We start from the raw sequence: 19,902 nt of genomic DNA, 5'->3' as shown, positions 1-19,902 counted from the left end.
TACAATAAACAACTAAGAAGTTCAAATAAATGTAAATTGTATGTACCGAACTTGGGTATGGTAAGAGAAGGCTGGAATATATTGTTCCAACAATCTTTAACGATTTTCCGGATGCGGTAAAGAATCTTCTAAAAGATACCAATATACTCACGAACGTACATAAGCGGAAACTAAAGAATTATTTTTTGGGACAGCCTGTGTAGCGTCGCAGCACCGGTTCACTCACACTTTTATTTAACTACCCTATAATGATTATTCTTGGTATTTATCCTCTTCTGTTTGTTAATAATGTTCTGTTTGTTCCTAAATATTGTATTATGCAATAATAACCAGTGCACAGTAAAACCAACTGTGGTTTATGTTGCACTATGGTTAGACTTAATTTAAATGTGTTGTTTGTTGAATAATAAATAAATAAATAAATAATTCAGTTCAAACAATGTTTACAAAAGAGGCAAGTAGCCTATTACACACACCTAACTTGGATGCTAATTATTCTAATTGTTTTGTTTCCAGCTGTGGTGACAGGCGACACCCCCGAGGAGATCTACGCGAAGGTGAAGGCGGTGATCACTGCCGAGAGCGGGCCCACCGTGTGGGTGCCGCGTCGCGACCCGCTGTGAGCCGTCCGTGCCATAACCACCCCTACCCCTACCCCTACCCACGGTCCAAACGACGGTGTTTGACTTCCCCTAGCGCTATCCATGCTAAAGAAAATCGTAGCGATAATCTCGCAATACCTTACCAATAGGGTATAATGCATATATTTTTTACTAGCTGACGCCGCGCGGTTTCACCCGCGTGGTTCCCGTTCCCGTAGAAATATGGGGATAATATATAGCCTATAGCCTTCCTCGATAAATGGGCTATCTAACACCGAAATAATTTTTCAAATCGGACCAGTAGTTCCTGAAAATTAGCACGTTCAATCAAACAAACAAACTCTTCAGCTTTATAATATTGGTATAGATATTTTGAAATATGAATCATTTTCTGATATACAAAACTACGATGAAAGTAAAATGCAGAGATAAAATTTTATTTATTATCTGCAGTGTATACTCTGCAACAAAAATATGGCAGATATTATTTTGATTCGAGTACATTTGGAAATTAGCATTCGATTCGCATACAGTTGACCTTCAGTACATCGTAATCGCGCGAATGCTATAGCGAATTCGTTACGATTCTCTTCTGTGGTGATAGCGAAATGTATAAATGTATATGTACGCACCTGATTACCTGCAAAGCGGTTGAATGCATAAGCAATAAATAATCTTGTTTGCTTGGTTTCTTGGCTCTTGAGCCATTTGAGCCAATGTCAAGTGACAAATAAAATCGTCTTGGCGTTTAGGTCAATCAAACTGGATTCTAGAAGATCAGGATCAGGTTTCCATCCAGCAAAAGAATTATAATAGTCCCGGTAGCACAGCGTTAAAGTCAGTTTACCTATGATTCCAAAGCTCCTAGATTTAGGGTTCATTTACACGAGTGGCAACTCTATCGACGACTGCAGTCGACTGCTGTTGGCTGCCGCCGAGACGTCGCTGACTGCAGTCGACTGCCGCCGAGAGTCGCCGATTGCAGTCGTCGGTTGCAGCTGCCGTTCGTGTAAATGAACACTTATCCTCTGTCCTTTGAACATAATGGCCTGTATTAGGTTCCATATACGCCCCCCCTCCCCCCTCTTCTACTACTACACTACTTTTTCGGTCTTCAACAATTTGAGTCTGTAGCCATTTGGCACGACGATTCTCTTTCTACAAACGCTTCGAAAATAAAAAAATGTATGGGAATGACATTTGCTATTGACAGGTCACGTGATCAAGTTGTCGATCGGATCTGTCATTTCAATACATTTTGTTACTTTTCGAAGCGTTAGCGTTTGTAGAAAGAGAGTCGCTATGCCACATGGCTACAGGCCCTGGTACAAATATTGATCAATCAAATAGAATACGTAATACAATTTGATCGTATGGTTAGGGCTTTATGATAGCTAGCTGCAATGCGGGTAATCCGACAGTGCGTATGTGCCCTAACATTGTTGAATTATGTGATAGGTTCGAGGACCGAAAGCGTATATGTAATGCGTTAGTAATATATTGATCGACGCGTTGGACCGCAAACGAACGAAAATTTAACGTTCGTTTTAGATTTAATGATGGGAGATTCCTTAAGTGGTATGTAATAAATAGCTAAATATTACCTAAATGACCACTGCACTGTTATCGTACTAAATTAAAAGTCAAATACCAAACTGTTACAGCCATATTTATAAACATGGATTAAGATTTAAACCTCCATTTTCTTCGAAGTAAAGTGAGCCTAATCACTAGTATGTAAAGTTCACTTTACTTTGAAGAATATTGAGGGTAAATTATCCATCTTTATAACTAGCTTAGAGGTCCTATTTATATGCATTGCAGATTTTTGTACAAATCAAAAATTAGTGTTTTATCGCCCTCTTGATATACATGGCATTTATGATGTACATGAAATATTTTCTTCAAATTATCAATAGGCGTTAACAGTTTTACCATCAAAATATGCTATAATCGGATGCAAATATGACGTCTTGGAAATAAACTGCGGATGTCCGCAAATGCCCCGCGCCGTTACGTTACTGCTGATATCTAAAATATTGCATTCGACTATACAGATTTTAATTTTATAACTTTGTTATTAATACAGTCATATTGCAAAACGAAAAAAAATATTTAAATTATTGGACTTTATGGTGCGCCGAGTTATTTACTATTTAAGGTTTTGTCTAATGTCCTTTGCCATTCTATTCATGGTCATTAAAAACTCAGGCAGATATTTACCATCTATAAGCGATATTTCGAAGTTCTTAAAAGTATAGCGGATTAGAAAGTTGCGTATTTTTAAAATCTATTGTTTTTACGATTTTAATGATTATTATATTTTAATACCGCATCGTAGAATTATTGGAGATCGTTTTAGCATAAGGGTTCATTTACACGAGCGGCAACTGCTACCGACGACCTCAGTCGACTGCAGTCGCCGACGTCTCGGCGGCAGTCGCCGACTGCAGTCAGCGACGTCTCGGCGGCAGTCGACTGCAGTGCGCGACCGCCGTCGCTCACCGCCGAGAGTCGACTGCAGCTGAGACGTCGCCAACTGCAGTCGATTGCCGTTGGCTGCCGCCGAGATGTCGCTGACTGCAGTCGTCGGTATCAGCTGCCGTTCGTGTAAATGAACACTAAGTTTCGTCTTTTGAAACGTTTCACGCAAAGTAAATATGGTAACCGTTTTATAATACCAACGCTTTCACTGTAGTATAATTACGCTTGTGTTTATTGTGCAAATCTTTATCATAGCGTTTATATTTCGCGAAATAGTAAATATAATAATAATAAAAAAAAAGTTATTTATTGAAAAATAATAATAATTAATTGCTTCAATTAAAATGTAAATGAATTGTATATTGTAGAGAGATAAAAATGATATTGTTCATGTTAATTTGTTAACTCAGATTGCTAGAGTAAATTGTGAATTCGTCAGCATTAAAAAAAACTAATACTATTATTATAATAATCTTTTATGTACACAGATAATAAAAAGTTAATATTCTCGAATGGACTGAGAGCCTGTAGCAGCTAGACTTCTTCATTTTGTGAAGCTGAAACGTTGTCAGTACTGTAGAAAATTATGGAGTTTGAACTATGGTGGTTTTGTAAGATAGCTGGTTTCAAAGGTTCAGATCCGCAATTGTCCATATAATAAATGTAATTTATTGATATTACATTTATTACTTTCCAGCGCCACCACTGTTCAAACTCCATAATTGGCCACCATACTTACCTATAGTAGGCATGGGCTGAAAAACTTTCAACTTTAAAATGAAGTAAGTCTGGCTATCGCAGGCTCTTGTTCTAGAAGGAACATTATGCACTGTAATGTGGTGATACGAGAAATATATGACAATTGTTCTAGTTGTAAACTTTATGATACTGTAGTCGATACCCACCTCACGCGTCCCGCATGGCTAGGCTAAGTCGTGTATCAGAATTATTTGCTCAAGCGGCAAACCGTATTGTAGCCACTGAATCTCATAGTCATAACATAGCACACCGGCGAAACCATTAAGTGTTCATTTACACGAACGGCAGCTGCTACCGACGACTGCAGTCAGCGACGTCTCGGCGGCAGCCAACTGCAGTCGGCGACGCCGTCGCCTGTCACCGAGACGTCGCTGACTGCCGCCGACTGCAGTCGACTGCGGTCGTCGGTAGCAGTTGCCGCTCGTGTGAATGAACCCTAACACTAATTAGGTGACGTGCAAAGTTGTTTGTTGATCATTTTTATAGTAAGAAATTGTGTTATATGGTGTGAAATGTTTCACCGAATAGTGTTTGACATTTTATTTATTGAGAATTTTATTTTCTTACGAGTAATAAGATGCCCATCTGCAAATATGGGACTGGACGCGAGCACTCAACACCCTAACGCTTAAGATAATTTATTATTATTATTGATCACAATAATATTTTTTTATTTTATTTTTTTATAAGTGGTGTTTTTATGAAAATGTAACCATTGACTCTTCATTGTACTTAAATGATTAACTTATTATATGCCATGTAAATGCAATATTAGAGATTATTTTAAAAATGCAAAATGACAAAGTATATTTTACTCGTAGATTGGATCAATAAATTATGGAATTACATGCTTTGATGGCTTGTTTTTTATTTCATTTTCAACTATTATGACCATAATAGCTACCAAAGATAATTGCAAAATGCATTGGCATATAACTTTATAGCTACTTAATTGATGAATGTTGCTCGGTTGGTTTATTTTAAGACCTATACAAATGTAAATAACTTAAAACATTTATTGACTCACTGTATGTAACATTTTATTGTTATTTGAACTTAATTTGAACTCATATATTGAATGCAGATTGAATTATTGTGTGTATAACTGTCGTGTTATAATTATATTATTCTTAAGTTACTGATGTATTAACAATATAATGATTTTAATAGGTATTTATTTTATTGTGCTAAGTAGGTATTCTATTAAATTAATGGAATGTGTTAAAGGAGATCATTCACGCTCCATACATTTTTGGGCTCTTTTTGAAAGTGCCGGCCAACAAAAAAAAATGGCACGACTCGTTAGAATTAGCTATTTGGAGCAATAGTTAATATGGCATAAAAGTTGTCAAGTGGCTCTGAACCAAGTTATACAGGTTCGACGATTCGTTATTTCCATACATTTTGTCAATTTTCAAAAGTGCCCGCTAAGGAAAAATACTGATACGTATCGTTAGAACTGCCCATTTGGAACAATAGTTAGTATGGCACAAATGTTGTAAGATTGCTCTGAATCAAGTTATACAGGTTCAATGACTCGTCACTTCTATACATATTTTTTGAGTTTTGTAAGTGACCACCTACAATATAAATAATACGTATCGTTGTAACTAGCATTTGCAGCAATATTTATTATGGCATAAACATTTTAGTATAGCTCTGTGTCCAGTTATGCAGTTTCGATGATTCGTCAAATCCATATGTTTTATTGGTTTTCAAAGTGCCGTTTTACAAAAATATGCACTTATCACTGCACTTATCGTTAGAACTGCCCATTTGGAGTAATATTTAGTACTAGCGGACGCCCGCGACTTCGTCCGCGTAAAAGTTTATGTAAACTTCTCTACCTCTACCTTACCCTACTCGTAAACCTACCCAACCCTACCCTACCCTACCCTACCCCTATCTTACTCCTACCCTACCGCTAACACTAACCCTTCCCTCCCCCCACCTTACCCTACCCTAACCCTACCCGTAACCTATCCATACCCTATCCTACCCTACCCCTAATCTACCCCTACCCTACCCCTACCTTACTCCTACCCTACCGCTAACCCTAACCCTTCCCTACCCCTACCTTATCCCTACCCTAACCCTACCCTACCCGTACCCTACCCCTACCCTACCCTACCCCTATCCTACTCCTCCCCTACCCTAGACGTTCCATATCCTTCCCCTACCTCTACCTTGCCCCTACCCTACACTACCCCTACCTTATCCGTACCCTACCCTACACTTTCCCTAAATTACCCCTACCCTACCTCTATCCTACCCCTTCCCTACCTCTATCCTATCCCTACCCTCAGCAAAATTGGTCCAGCATTTTGTGCGTGGTGCAATGACCAAAAGAACTATAATTTCCCAAGCGACTTCTATGCTAATACTATAAAGAGGTAAAGTTTGTGTGGTTGTCGGGGGTAATCTCTGGATCTACTGGACCGATTTGGAAAATTCTTTTACCAATAGAAAGCTACATTATTTGCGAGTGTCATAGGCTATGTTTGGTCCTCATATTCATACGGGAACGGGAACCACGTAATTGAAACCGCGGGGCGTCATATAGCGGCATTTCTGCGACTTTCAGAAATTTTGTATTATCTCCGAAACTATATAACTAATTAACATACTGTAAAGGGCAAATCTTATCTCTATAATATCCTTGTGATTATTAAATAATTTATTTTGATAAGGATTTAAGGTTAGTTGTGTAAATAATGACGTAAATCTTAGTTTAAAATTTAAATAATTTATTAAAGTACTAAAGGTACTATATCTGCTAAAATATAAAAGATAGATATATGGTGTCGCGGACTTTTTTGTAGAACTTTTAAAGGTTAAAAAAGCCTCCATACATTTATTTCAGTTATACGCAATGGTTGAGGCAGCGCATGCGAAAAAGTAAGTTTTTCGGTCTGACCTGTAAGAGAAAACCCGCGATATCTCAGTAGTTATATATGATAGAAATATAAAATAATAGCCTATAGCACTCCCCGATAACGTAGCATTCTACTGGTGAAAGAATTTTTAAAATCGGTCCAGTAGTTCCGAAGATTACCCCATTTCAAAAAATTGTTACAAACTTACAAACTTACAAACTTACAAACTTTACCTCTTTATAATATTAGTATAGATGTCACGAATGCTGTAGGTTTGGTCTGAACCAAGTTATAAAGGTTCGATATCTCGTCACTTATATGCATTTTATTGAGTTTTGTAAGTGCCCACCGACAATATTAATGATAAGTATCGTTTTAACTGGTCATTTGTGGCAATAGTTAGTATAACACGAATGTTGTAGGGTTGCTCTAAGCCAAGTTATACAGGTTAAATGTGCCTGCCAATAAAATTCTTACAGGTATCATTTCAACTGATCATTTAGACATACTTTGTCAGTTACTATGGCAGACACGTTGTATAAATGCTCTGATCTAAGTTATGCAGGTGTGACTATTTGTAATATCCATACATTTTCTTGATTTTTAAGTGCCAACCATTAAAATGGTACGTATCATTAGAACTGGCTGTAATAGGAACGGGGAGTAATAGTTAGTATATTATTACAACCGTTGTAGGCCTGCTCTGAGCCATGTTATACAAGTTCAATGATTCTTAATTTCTATGCATTTTATCGATTTAAGCAATACAGTTACTTGGTAGGTATGACAGAAACATTGTATGATTGCTCTGAGATCCAAGTTATTTGCGTTCGATGATTCGTCACTTATGTTTTTGTTGATATCTGAATGTAATGGGGAACAATAAATAGGTAATAATGATGAATACTTAACTAATAATATGAAATAAATGTCATCATGGTGTAAGCTGTGTCATCATTATTTGTTATGTTCTTCCTTCTGGACCGTTTCTGCACTTGGACATGTGATTCGCCGTTTTGCGTGTATTTGTTATGTTATTTAAGCTTGTAAATAGAAATTACCATTACTTGAAGAACTTAATAAAACGTTTTTATTTCTCTCAATGCACAATAACACAATTTTTAGTTACATTTGCACCATAATGTTGAATTTGTGCAAATGCTTAGAATCATTATTTCTATATTTTATATTATTGCTTTTATGTTTTCCAACTTTTTTGGAAATCAATGAATGAAAGTTATATAACTTGTTTCAGTACTAATTTTTTTTTTGAAGCGTGTGCAACGTGTTACTAACTATTGCTCCTAATGACTAGTTTTAACGTTAGGTAGCATATTTTAGGTGAACGGTACTTTAAAAAATCAGTAAAATATATGGATGTGACGAATCATCTAAACAGTATAACTTGATTCGGATCTATACTACAACGTTTATGCCATAGTAACTATTACTGAAAATGGCTAGTTATAACGATAAATAGCATTTACTTTGTAACTTGCAAAACTCCATCAAATACATTGAAGTAACGAGACATCGAACCTGTATAACTTGGTTCTGAACAATCTTGCAACATTTGTGCCATACTAACTATTACTCCAAATGGGCAGTTTTAACCATAAGTACCATATTTTTGTTAAACGGTACTTTAAAAAATCAATAAAATGAATGGATTGGACGAATCATCGAAACTGTATAACTCGACACAAAGCTATACTACAATGTTTATGCCAAAGTAAAGATTGCTGCAAATGGCTAGTTATAACGATACATATGATTTATTTTGTTTGCGGGCACTTACAAAACTCAGTAAAATGTATAGAAGTGACGAGTCATCGAACCTGTATAACTTGGTTCAGTGCAGTCCTACAACATTTGAGCCGTAGTAACTATTGCTCCAAATGGACAGTTCTAACGATACGTACCAGTTTTTTTTCTTGGCGGGCACTTTTGAAAATTGACAAAATGTATGGAAATAACGAATCGTCGAACCTGTATAACTTGGTTCAGAGCCCTCCTACAACTTTCATGCCATATTAACTATTACTCCAAATGACTAGTTCTAACGATTCGTGCTATTTTTTTTCGTTGGCCGGCACTTTCAAAAAGGGCCCAAAATGAATGATCTCCTTTGTGTATATTAATAAAATTGTAAGTATTAATAATGTTTTAACACCTAGTTAACTTGAACATTTTAACGACAAACTCCATATTTGCAGATGTACAATGTTTATCAGTTAGTGATGTTCAATAGACTAGTTTGAATAAAATTATTTACGTTGAAAATTCCACCATTGTTTTCTTACCCCAATTCTGTACCTATAAATAAGATATTCCCACTCTTGTACAATAAACTAGCAGCTTCGTTGCAAACTAGCAGTTGTGGGAATCGAACCCACGGCCGTGGATGCAGAAAGCAGGGTCACTGCCCACTGCGCCACGCGGCTGTCAAATAATTAGCCTGCGCTATGCAGCTTCCGATCAAGCCGATCACGTTAAGGGTTCATTTACACGAGCGGCAACTCTACCGATGACCGCAGTCTACTGCAGCCGGCGACGTCTCGGCGGCAGGCGACGGCGGTCGCCGACTGAAGTCGACTCCCGTTGGCTGCTGCCGAGACGGTCGCTGACTACAATCGGCGACGCCGTCGCCTGCCGTCGAGACGTCGCAGACTGCAATCGTCGGTAGCAGCTGCCGCTCGTGTAAATGAAAGTCGTTGGACCCAGTTATTTTTTGAATAGTGATTGTGACAGATTCAAACATTACTACGAGAGACCGCCCAACCCTTAACAGAGCAGTGTGGATATAATTCTTCTGCCTAGTTGGTCATAATCATTAAAATCTCTAAACAAGTTTACAATTAACACCCTAAGCAATGTTAAGGACTTTCTACAATAGAATGTTGCACCACAGAATATATAACTGGTAAAGGAATTTTCCAGTTGTTACTTTCACTGCCTCAGATTTCGGAGGGTGTGGGTTCGAATCCGTTCCTGGGCATGCACCTCCAACTTTTCAGTTGTGTTCATTTTAAGAAATTAAATATCACGTGTCTCAATCGGTGAAGAAAAACATCGTGAGGAAACCTGCACACCAGAGAATTTCTTTAATTCTCTGCGTGTGTTAAGTCTGCCAATCCGCATTGGGCTATGAGGTGGACTATTGGCCTAACCCCTCTCATTCTGAGAGGAGACTCAAGCTCAGCAGTGAGCCGAATATGGGTTGATAACTTATAGTGCATACCCTAGTTAAGAATCTTATGCACGTCACTGACCCTAAGCTGCCTACCCGCATAAGAGCAGAGTGGTGGGCCTAAGTGTCGCCACACTAGCCACAATCACAAAATACCCTCTTAACCTCTTTTCTGTAGTCATCATACTTTTTTTTGACCTGTCTACTAAGCCTCCAAAGCACCTTACTGCCAGAGACCTAAAATACACTTTTGTGAGATCATTTACTCAAGAAGTAATGATCTCAATACGAAATATTTTTTTTGTATCAATAATATATTTACTTTTTCAAGTGTATTTTCAATATGGAGTACTTCGGGTACATAAATAACAAAACTTATTTTTATGATTTAAATAACTAAAGTTTTGGTTTTGTCAAAGCTCATAACTGATTTAAATAGGGCTTTTACCGTAAAAGTGCTTTTTATCTCTTCATTTACGTTAGTATATCTAGAGATTTGTGAAAAATTTCATTTCATATTATGAACAAAGTTGTGGGTGATGTTGATTGAATGATGATAATAATAATAATCCAGTAACTGCTAGCTTGGAATAGTGCCACATAAGTGAGTCTACTGTAGTTTAATTAATATGATGTTAGGATTGCCTTAAAAATTAAAAACTCCATTCAGCTTAAAATTTTAATGTCCTTATATCTCATCCAATACAACAGTTGTTTTCTCAGATACGTAGAGTCCATCCAAGAACTTTCTGATGTCCTTGTTTTTGACAGTCGTGGACTGTTGGATGAGAGCCGCTGAACTTGAAACATCTTCAAGGGAGTTACCTTCGATGATCAGTTCATCCTTTTGTTTGGGGGAGTTTACAACTGTCACACCAGGTGCCATCTTTACCCTCCTGATGTATTTCTCTCCAAGGAAGTTACGGATTTCAATTATTGAGTTGCCTTCTGTTGTAACACAGTTGATGGGGAAATGGGCATATACTGCTCGCATTTTGTATTGGAATCCCTTGGTTACACCTGGAAATAAGAATTAATATTTTTTAAAACAACACACAACAAATTTTAATATTGAACTTACATAATTATCTAGCTTGAGAGCTCATAATAACTATGGATTGTTTGATTTAGGCAGTTTTAAATTCTATAGGAATATAAGAATAGGTAGAGGCTCAGCTTGAATTGAACCATTCAAATGAGCTCTTTATAAATCAAATTAATTCAATTAGGCTTAGTTTACAAGGCGAGGCACTTTTGAAACGTCAGGTAAGTGTGATAATTATTATACGAAAACTTAAAATTAAAGTTACAAGGGTTCCAAAGTGCCTTGATTTGAGAAGAGCACATAACAAACTAAGCCAGGATTTTTCTTTTTTTTAGTTTATCACCATTTAACAATGTAGAGAGGAAATATGAAGCTTAGATCTACCACACAAAGAAAAACTCTTTATTTAATAGACCAATTTAAGACTCAAACCTAGGACCTTGTAATCCAAAACCCCAGTGGAAGAATAAATTTTATGTGGCTTTTAGTCGAGCAGTATTTTTAAATGTTAAATTGCCTGTAGCATTTTCAACTTTACTGCTAGGTGATTTGGATGGTTTGTGACTTTGTGAATCTAACTTTCTTATTTGATCTTATTTCCCCTTACACTGATAATAATGACTCAGTAATAATCACTACCAAGTTAATGTGACTAGATATATAACAGCCACAAGATGTCAACCAGTGGAGTAACTAGTGCTGGCAGGCCTGACTAGTCACAGGCCTTCACCTTAGAAGTAATCTAGAATTAAAAAAATAATCTGATTGTTACCAATTTTTTGGTGCCCCATCCAATGAATTAATCACAGGCTTGTTGGGATAGATACGCCACTGGTAACAACACCAACTTCCTATTACCAAGGACCAAAAATCTTAGCATTCCATAGATTCACTATATGGGTGCCAGGTCCATTGTGTGGCAGAGAGAAAAACCACAAGCAGTTTCCCAGACTTGTGACCAATGGAGTAGGGTTAAGGACATCCTTGACGGTTAACTAAAACTCCCCTTCTCCGCAGCTTGTTGTTCTCCCTGCCTAGCCAAATTTAGTAAGATCCTGCTAGAGCAGCTTTGGATACCCTTTCTAATATAGAACTTGCTGCTGTTCTAGTGAGGCCAAGGTCTTTAAGCAAGTTAGAGATTTTGCTAGTAATCCTCTCCCACCTACTTCTATGGCATTCAAACTAACTACAGCACAGTAAGCTCTAAAAAATCAACTGGCTTCAAAAACTGGTGGTAAGCTCTTTACAAATAATCAAACTTGATGTATCAAATCTGCTTGTAAACTAAGTCAGCTTGAAATAAATGAATTTTGATTGATTATGACCTCAACAGAGTTTTATTCTTACACTTGTTTGACTTTCGTAGTACCTACAATATTAACACATAATTCATAAAATTTGTAGGGGAAAATTGACAAAGCATGAAAGATTTATTTTTTATATCAAAGTGCACACTGAAACATTATTGTCATTTACTTGTTACTAAAAATATCATTTGAAAAAGATCCAATTACTAATGCTGTAATAAACACAAAGTTTTACGATATTTTTGCGCTACTGTTTGTAGATTAACTACTGTACCTACTATTTAACTGCAGAAGTTATCAGTAACTTAACTACTTTCTTATAATTACTTGGTTCCGCTGAGTGTCTAAATGAATTTGAATAATAACAAAGTAAATAATGTTTACCTTTGATCATGTTCTCTACATGGGAGCACACAGTCCTCACAGCGGCGAGTTCTTTCTTAGATCCGAACCATTTCTCCACCTTTAAAACCCGAGGGTTCACCATGCGAATATCAACAGCCAAGTGTTTAAAGTTTCTCTTCAAAACTCCTCGGGGACCTTTCACTGTCACTAAACGGGATTTCACATGAACAGTTAACCCGTCAGGGATTTTCACTTTTTGATTTGCAACGATTTGCTTCATGTTGTGGCCTAAAAATAAAATATTTGTATCAACATAACCTTAACAACTTTGACAGTAAGTAATGTAATGTTTTTGTAAAAAATACTTTGAAATATAAGTTAAAATGTATGCTTATTATAATAATGCACTTGCAGTTTCACACAATTACGGAATTGTTTTCAATTTGATAAGATTAATTTAGATTTTAAATTCCGCAAGAAAACATTAGCTTACTTTCAGTGACACCGATAGCCGGAAAAGGCGGAAAAATGTTGCCAGCTCAAGCCGTGTGTGACAATATCGATTATTTATTTAAATCGATATAAAATCGATTTCAGATTGTAATAAATTGGAGCAAAAGTTATTACTTATAATTTTAGTTTAAATACAAAATAATTTTGTTTAAGTAATACTCATTACATAATCAGTTAACGTTTATTTGATTTATAAAAATAAAAATGAAGGACTTTAATTCAAACTTGCGAGAGTCTTTAGACTTTTTAAATCCAGCCTTGTCATAAAATTCTTTTGTAACAGACGTCTAATAATAAAATAAACCACCTCCCTGCTAAATTTCAAGTTTGTAGCTTAATAAATGATAGACTTTCATACAAAATTGTGAGAGTCCTCATTACTGCGGCCCTATCGCAAAATCCGTTCGTAGCAGATACCTGATAACTATAGACTACCTCCCTGCCAAATTTCATCTTTTGATAAAATTGAGATTTGAGATTTTGAGATTTTGTGAGAATGACCTTTCGCATTTATTATACTAAGAAGACTAGCCGACGACCGTAAATTATTTTTCCCTGTTTTGACCACATTTTAGATTGGTGCTTTGCTCTTATTTTTCATAGCTTGATGTTATGTAGCATAAAGTCTTCCTCGATAAATGGGCTTTTCAACACAAAAATTATTTTTCAATTCTAACCATTAGTTCGTCAGTAGGTAAAGCAGAAGTACGAAATTGCCTTTATTCGTGTCGAGCAAATGTTGGGTGATAACGTCACGGCGTTAAACGCGGGCTGATCGCCGCGCGCTCACTTTAAAATTCTTTAACTCGAAAACCAATTAATATATCGAAATTAATATATCTTTCACTAGTATTTTTTATTTTCAACGGAGAATACAGAAAGCTAACATTTAAAAACAGTGAACATTCTACATTATCGCTAATAATAACGGTCGTCCGCTGGACTATTGACTTAATCATACTATTAACACAGTGATTTCTGTCTAGTTGGAGGGGAATCAGAATTATAGCAATATTTATAGATATGGCAAATATTCTTAAAAAGGTACGTACTTAATTTATTTTGGTCCATGATGACGCCAGAGGCTGTATACTCCGTGCCCTCTGATTATTATTATATCTTTTCATCGATTTCTTATATGAATCGATTTATTGCACAAAAAAATAATCGATGATGAATTGAATCGATTTTTGCTGCGAGAGGATAAAAACATTGGTTAAAATTCTTGCAACACCGAGCAGCACAGAGTACGTAACATACGTTCAATAATTTATAATTAAATTGAACTCATACAGGGAGAGAGTAATTTAAAAGAAATCTTATATTTTTACATTACAATATTATAAAACTTAAAGCCATAAAAATGTAATAAATCTTAAACATAAATCCAAAGTCATTGATCTAAATTAACACTAACACTATTTGCCAAATGTCAATTGTCAATGTCATCACGTTAAATTTTAAACTATTCAATAGAATTGTCAATGTCAGCTGTTTCTGATTCTGATATCTAAAAGTAAATTGCAGTTTATTTATTTATGAAAATTTCTACTAATAAAATAAAAGGATTATTAACAAAACAAGCTACCGATTTTTTATCGGTCTTTATTCATTAAAATGCTTTTAAGAAAACTTATTGGCGCTGAAGTTACATTAAGCTACAAAATAATTTCTAGAGGTAACCTAACTTTATTAGAAACATTAACTTTGCAAATAAGTATATATGTGTATTTGTATTATTTATATGTTGGTATCATGTAAGAAAGCACTTATTTTGAAATCACAGTCAGATATTTCAATTTCATTTAAGTATATGTATAGACTAATTTCGTGAAATTCAGTTTTTCATATATCCTGCGGGAACCATGAAATTTTCCGAGATAAACAGTAGCCTTTATGATGCTCTTCCATTGGAAGTACCATTCAAATCTATTTTGACATTTCCAAGAAAACAGAAAGACAGACAAAAATTTTAAAGAATCTTATTTGTGTTGGTATTAGGTTTAAATAGGTACTTTGAAGTCACAGTCAGATACTTCAATTTTATTTTTATGTATTGATGATACTTAAATGGATTTTTGTTTTTACAGCAAAATCATCATGGGATATTGTAGCAGGTGTGTGTGTTGAACGATTACCAGTAGTAACGCCACCACTAAATGAGATTCAACAGAAATTTAAAGACTTGTTATGGACAATAGAAACTGAGAAAAGTCTTAAATCAGACCATGAGCTGAGGCATGAAAATGACAAGTAAGTCTGACTTACTGGTATATTTTATATCATCAGTATTAGCCAAATTGGATTTTAGGGACTCGGTGCTAGAATGGCGATTCCATGATGAATGAAACCTTAGTGTTGGTAAACTAGCTGGACCAATGACATCAAACTAGGTTGTAGGGAGCCGTTGGATGTTGGCTGCTTGATATTGTGCTGTTTGGATGTCTATGCAAGAGGCCTATGTCCAGCAGTGGATGTCCAACGGCTGTTAATGATCATGATGTTTAGCCTAATTGGTGGTGGTCTAGTCATAGACAGTAGTGTGGTTTTTTTTTTTATTCTTTACAAGCTAGCCCTTGACTGCAAACTCACCTGATGGTAAGTGATGATGCAGTCTAAGATGGAAGCGGGCTAACTTGTTAGGAGGAGGACGAAAATCCACACCCCTTTCGGTTTCTACACTGCATCGTACCGGAACGCTAAATCGCTTGGCTGTACGTCTTTGCCGGTAGGGTGGTAACTAGCCACGGCCGAAGCCTCCCACCAGCCAAAAAAAAAAAAGGTTCTTTTCTTCACCTATGCATGCACTGCACAAATAACTAAGTCATATCTAGAGATTACAAGTGAAAGGTGTTAATAACATGCAGTGCACAGTAAAGTTATTGTAGGGCTCACTGTTTAATTGACACTTAGCTTAGGTAAACTAAAATTCTTAAGTAAAATTATTGATAAATGTTGATTTATGTACTCATATATAAGATAGTTGTTTTGGTTAATGGGCTACAGGAAGCTGTAGGACAAAGCTAAGACCATCACAATAATAAGTTTTTGCTTGGATCAAAGTTTTTAATGTAAAATAATTCTTGTAATACTATACATTGTTAGATTTCTCATTCAGGAGCCCTGACTGCCTGGCATATGCTACTTAATACTAGTGTTGAATAACTCTGTGGTACTCAAACAGATCACATACAACATTCAAGAGGTCTTGTGTTAACCTGACACAGACTTGAGTCTATACTATATTTTTAGTATAAAATAATACAGAAAGAAAATACGCCTATTTGTTTAGATATCCTATAGCAAATGTGTTTTATGTTTAATTAGGAATGTATGAAGAAATCAAAGACCATAAGTATTGTACGTTAATTAATTTCAGAGTCCAAGCTGAGCTTCTTAAAAATGAAGCCGTTGATGTAGACTTAGATGCAGTCAGCAAAATAACTGCTCAGGATTTTGAAGATGCTGCCACTGATGAGTTGACACAGTTTAAATTTGCTGATCTTTTAACTGGTAATTGTATAAATTAAATAAATAATCTTTAGCTTTAAACTGGAAGTTGGATGGGTGATATGTAACCATTACAATTTGCTTTTTTTTATTGTAGAGGTACTTCTTTAGTTTTTTTTTAGTTATATAGATCACAAAATGACTGTGGTGTCATTATATTTTGTGAAAAAAGTACACATTTGAATTTCATTCTATTAAAATTTCAATGAACATGATTCTAGCTAAGTATTATATCTTGGCAAATTCGTTTGCACTCCCGATGGTCTGCACGGGCTAGGAGGGGGGTAGCGATGCCCCGCCCTCACTACTCCATCCCCCACGCAGTCCTTCCTCCCCTCCATCGCCCGCAAATCACAGGAGTGTCATCAACAAACTTGCCAAGCTATAGTCTATCACATTCGTGGTTTCCCATAGAAGATATTATTATGTTATGTAACTGTTTTTTGTATTACTGAATTAAATGGTAATGCCTAACATACAATTAATAAACCAGCATTTATTGTAGACTGTATCCTCAAAAAGAAGTTGAGTGAGCCAGAGTCAGTAGAAGACACATCTAACTAATTATTTATTATTGATTCAAAGGAAAACATTTCCAGATGCTGATAAGAAAGGAGTCAAAAGCACACCCGAAAGATGTCTCCAAAGGCATCTGATCTTAGTTACTGAACAGAAACTCGGGAAAGACGCTAAAAACATATTACCACAAGGGTTATGGAAAGAAGGGGAGACTCTACGACAGGTAAACTTCTTTGTTTTTATTTTTTAATTTAATATATTAAATATCATCGTCATCATCAGCCGAAGGGCGTCCACTGAGATATAGGCCTTTTGTATGAACTTCTGAACAGTCTTGAGCCGTCACTCACCGGGGTTGCCATTTCTGCACCTTAGGACCCCAACAACCATCAGCTCTTCGAACTATGTGCCTTGTCCATTGCCTTAGCTTCGTGACTTGCTGTGCTTTGTTTGTGTCTTTAATTCGTCAGAGGATCTCCTCAATTCTTATTCAATCACGAAGAGATACTCCAAGCAAAATTCAATCCATCGTCCGCTCACCTCTGAGTGACTCTGAGCGTTCTTAAGAGGTCCATATAAAAAAAAATGTCTAAGTGAAAAATTATTGAAAAACTTGATTGTTCTTAAGAGCGTGTGACTGGTGAAAGAATCTTTACACTGATTTTTTTTTTATTCTTTACGAGTTAGCCCTTGACTCCAATCTCACTTACCTGATGTAAGTGATAATGCAATCTAAGATTGAAGCGGGCTAATTTGTTAGGCGTAGTACGAAAATCGACACCCATTTTGGTTTCTTAACGACATGGTACTTAAACGTTAAATCGCTAATTAATTATTATTAACAACAATAATGTAATAGGACATACCTGAAGCATGAAAATAACTTATTATTAAAATAGAAAATATGAGTAATGAAATAATAAAATTATGTATTTCTTTTCCACAGACTGCAGAGCGAATATTGTCAGAGCAGTGTGGTTCCGGTTTAAAAGTGAAATTTGTCTCAAATGCTCCTTGTGGGTTTTATAATTACAAATATCCTGCAGAAATCAACGGCAAGCTGGGTGCTAAGGTGAGTGATAAACAAAAAATATTTTGTGTATTGGTTAAAAAAACTCCGTGCCGCGCATTAAGCCTATTGGAAAGTCAACCAATAATTAAGTCATTTATTAATTCTGTAGTTGTGACCTAAAGCTCTCAATACGTTATCATTCCATAGCATACCTATTATTCGACCCCCGATTTTGACACCAAGATTAAGTGTATAATATAATAACAAGTATTTATAATATGAATATTGAGGCGCCTGTGTTAAATTTTGCTGCAAATGTTCTACAATCTAAGACGTATCTTATTCTATTTTTTTCTTTTCTATTTTTTTTTTAGGTTTTCTTTTATTACGCCAACTACAACGAAGGGGATGTCGATAAAAAGTCTAAACCCAATTGGTTGACAAGGAATGAACTAACTGAACTATTGCCTGAAAAATACAACAGGACAGTGCAAAGCTTTCTGATTGAAGAAACAAATTAGTAATGTAAAATAAAATCTAAGATTTAAATAATAAAATAAAATAGTTTATAGTAAATATTTGTGTATTTTTTTAAATCGTCCCTAAAATACGTATTGGAAAATATGACTCAAAAAAAAAACGTGTGTGTCAGCTCCGACGCACGAATAGAGTCTTTCAGATCGACTGTCTAACTATGTACATCAAAATACTAACGCCTGAAAAGTGAAAGGTGCGCAGAATAGGTTGCGCACAAAAAATGTAACGCTGTCATTCGTTAATCGAATTCTATTGGCCATATTTTTTTCATACCGGGGGCTATATATGAAAAATCGATGCATAAGGAGTGAACTCCAAAAACTGGTTGCAGTTTCTTCCTACCTTAATAACACACCACCAACTTCCCAAACTAGGCAGTTGTACTGAAGTTGTAAAGTACAATTGCCTCGTTGGTCCAGAGGTTAAACCTATCATAAAAATAAAGATATACTCAGAGGCACAATTATCCGCCCATTTTAGTATACTCGCGCATATTAAAGTGGGCGGATAATTGTGCCTCTGAGTATATATAAGTAGGTATAAAAAAATAGCCTACATCCCTTAAATAGCACGACTTTTTTACAGAATAAATTCGAGGCCTATGTTATTCGCATTTCCAACACGTGGTATGACTGTTTGTAGAAAGATGAATATATATAAAAACCATAAAGTTTAGGCTAACATATATTACGTTTAATAGGCCTTGATGTCATATATCAGCCTGTAAAGTATGTCGTGCTATTTACGGGACACCCTGTATATGTATAAGGAGTTTTTTTAATTCTTTACAAGTTAGCCCTTGACTGCAATCTCACCTTATGGTAAGTGATGATGCAATCTAAGGTGGAAGCGGGCTAACTTGTTAAGAGTAGGATGAAAATCCACACCCCTTTCGGTTTCTACACGGCATCCTACCGGAACGCTAAATCGCTTGGCGTTACGTCTTTGTCGGTAGGGTGGTAACTAGCCACGGCCGAAGTCTCCCAACAGAAACTGTAGTGACGCCTAAAATTTTAGGTAGGTACTTCCTTGTAATATTTATTATGTATTTATGATATACATCTACGCTTTTCACAATCACAACATTACAGATATGCCAACTGCCAACCTACATAAGAATCTACGTAAATCGTAATGTTACAAACATTGACATCATTTTGTACAACAAAAGCTTCCTTATGTTTAAATTCGGGAGCGTTCCAA

The 19,902-nt window shown here is 35.9% G+C and overlaps 3 protein-coding genes across 12 annotated transcripts in view; 2 read left to right on the top strand and 1 right to left on the bottom strand.

Annotated features, from left to right (window-relative positions):
* Positions 1 to 9,007, top strand: part of LOC112044894 (disks large 1 tumor suppressor protein) — a 53,147-nt gene extending 44,140 nt beyond the window's left edge. For all 10 annotated transcript variants that reach the window (XM_052883498.1, XM_024080902.2, XM_024080892.2 and 7 more), the window contains one exon: positions 517 to 9,007. In XM_052883498.1, the coding sequence (XP_052739458.1) occupies positions 517 to 623 (107 nt within the window). In that variant the 3' untranslated portion in view covers positions 624 to 9,007. The remainder of the gene's footprint in view (positions 1 to 516) is intronic.
* Positions 9,008 to 10,576: 1,569 nt separating this feature from the next.
* LOC112044884 (60S ribosomal protein L9) lies at positions 10,577 to 13,228 on the bottom strand. The gene is made up of 3 exons (XM_024080880.2): positions 13,102 to 13,228; positions 12,648 to 12,896; positions 10,577 to 10,931 (listed from the first exon to the last, which is right to left on the bottom strand). Exons 2-3 carry the CDS (start codon positions 12,886 to 12,888, stop codon positions 10,600 to 10,602), a joined length of 573 nt encoding a protein of 190 aa, XP_023936648.1. The 5' UTR covers positions 12,889 to 12,896; positions 13,102 to 13,228; the 3' UTR covers positions 10,577 to 10,599.
* Positions 13,229 to 14,591: 1,363 nt separating this feature from the next.
* Positions 14,592 to 18,740, top strand: LOC112044877 (39S ribosomal protein L46, mitochondrial). The gene is made up of 6 exons (XM_024080867.2): positions 14,592 to 14,799; positions 15,212 to 15,374; positions 16,501 to 16,634; positions 17,231 to 17,373; positions 18,097 to 18,222; positions 18,537 to 18,740. The coding sequence occupies exons 1-6, from the start codon at positions 14,739 to 14,741 to the stop codon at positions 18,681 to 18,683; spliced, it is 774 nt and encodes a 257-aa protein (XP_023936635.2). The 5' UTR covers positions 14,592 to 14,738; the 3' UTR covers positions 18,684 to 18,740.
* The last annotated feature ends 1,162 nt before the right edge of the window (positions 18,741 to 19,902 follow it).

This window comes from Bicyclus anynana, chromosome 9 (assembly GCF_947172395.1).
Source record: "Bicyclus anynana chromosome 9, ilBicAnyn1.1, whole genome shotgun sequence".
Taxonomy (NCBI): Eukaryota; Metazoa; Arthropoda; class Insecta; order Lepidoptera; family Nymphalidae; genus Bicyclus; species Bicyclus anynana.
The sequence above is the reverse complement of the archived record's forward strand: the minus strand, read 5'-3'. Positions and strand labels throughout refer to the sequence as shown.

Excerpts from the sequence above, each read along its gene's own strand:
- LOC112044884 (XM_024080880.2), bottom strand. The coding sequence starts at position 12,888 with ATGAAGCAAATCGTTGCAAATCAAAAAGTGAAAATCCCTGACGGGTTA. Across the intron at positions 10,932-12,647 it reads TGTAGAGAACATGATCAAAG|GTGTAACCAAGGGATTCCAA; the intron begins GTAAACATTATT and ends TCTTATTTCCAG.
- LOC112044877 (XM_024080867.2), top strand. The coding sequence starts at position 14,739 with ATGCTTTTAAGAAAACTTATTGGCGCTGAAGTTACATTAAGCTACAAA. Across the intron at positions 15,375-16,500 it reads CTGAGGCATGAAAATGACAA|AGTCCAAGCTGAGCTTCTTA; the intron begins GTAAGTCTGACT and ends AATTAATTTCAG. Across the intron at positions 17,374-18,096 it reads AAGGGGAGACTCTACGACAG|ACTGCAGAGCGAATATTGTC; the intron begins GTAAACTTCTTT and ends TCTTTTCCACAG.